We start from the raw sequence: 832 nt of genomic DNA on the forward strand, positions 1-832 counted from the left end.
CTTGACTTTACCTCGTGTTTGATGGAACGGGCCCCATAGTGCAAGTTGTAGCCGTCGGCCAGAACGTCCATGACCTCCCTGTCCCAGAGGAGGGTGATGTTGTGCCTCGCCTTGGCCTGTTGGGTGAGGAGGAGGAGGAGGAAGAGTTACCAATGCCTTGGAGGAACCCCAGCACCCCATTCCTTGAGCGGTGGGGAGCATGGTGGGGTGTGAACATCCCTGGGCCTGGGTGGGAAGAACAAAGAGGTCCTCCAGACCAGACCCACCAAAGCAAGGGGTCCCCCCAGTTCCTATTTCTCCCCCCACCCCCCAGCGAGCTGAGGTGTGCAAAGACCAATTAGACAATTAGACAATTAACGGCTCTGAACGTGGCCCGAAGCTCAACCTTGCCCCAACGCAGGAGGAACCGTCTCCCACCACCCCAAAAGGTCCCTCCATCCCAAGGTGGGTCCTCTCCTGTTGGGGTGAGACCCCGGTGAAGATGTGTCTTTGCTCTGTGCCCGCCTTGGGAGGATGAAGGCTTGGGCTGGGGTTTCCTTCCTTCCTTCTCCTTCTCCTTCTCCTTCTCCTTCTCCTTCTCCTTCTCCTTCTCCTTCTCCTTCTCCTTCTCCTTCTCCTTCTCCTTCTCCTTCTCCTTCTCCTTCTCCTTCTCCTTCTCCTTCTCCTTCTCCTTCTCCTTCTCCTTCTCCTTCTCCTTCTCCTTCTCCTTCTCCTTCTCCTTCTCCTTCTCCTTCTCCTTCTCCTTCTCCTTCTCCTTCTCCTTCTCCTTCTCCTTCTCCTTCTCCTTCTCCTTCTCCTTCTCCTTCTCCTTCTCCTTCTCCTTCTCCTTCTC

At 55.6% G+C, this 832-nt stretch overlaps 1 protein-coding gene across 1 annotated transcript in view; it reads right to left on the reverse strand.

Moving 5' to 3' along the window:
• Positions 1–11: 11 nt before the first annotated feature.
• Positions 12–832, reverse strand: part of LOC106896529 (caseinolytic peptidase B protein homolog) — a gene marked incomplete at its 3' end in the record, with an annotated part of 110,457 nt that continues 109,636 nt past the window's right edge. Inside the window, exons 13-14 of the mRNA XM_014956607.1 lie at positions 307–317; positions 12–116 (exon numbers count right to left, since the gene is read on the reverse strand). Of these exons, the coding sequence (XP_014812093.1) occupies positions 12–116; positions 307–317 (116 nt within the window). The remainder of the gene's footprint in view (positions 117–306; positions 318–832) is intronic.

The sequence above is a fragment of the Calidris pugnax genome, unplaced genomic scaffold (assembly GCF_001431845.1).
Source record: "Calidris pugnax isolate Ruff unplaced genomic scaffold, ASM143184v1 scaffold313, whole genome shotgun sequence".
Taxonomy (NCBI): domain Eukaryota; kingdom Metazoa; phylum Chordata; class Aves; order Charadriiformes; family Scolopacidae; genus Calidris; species Calidris pugnax.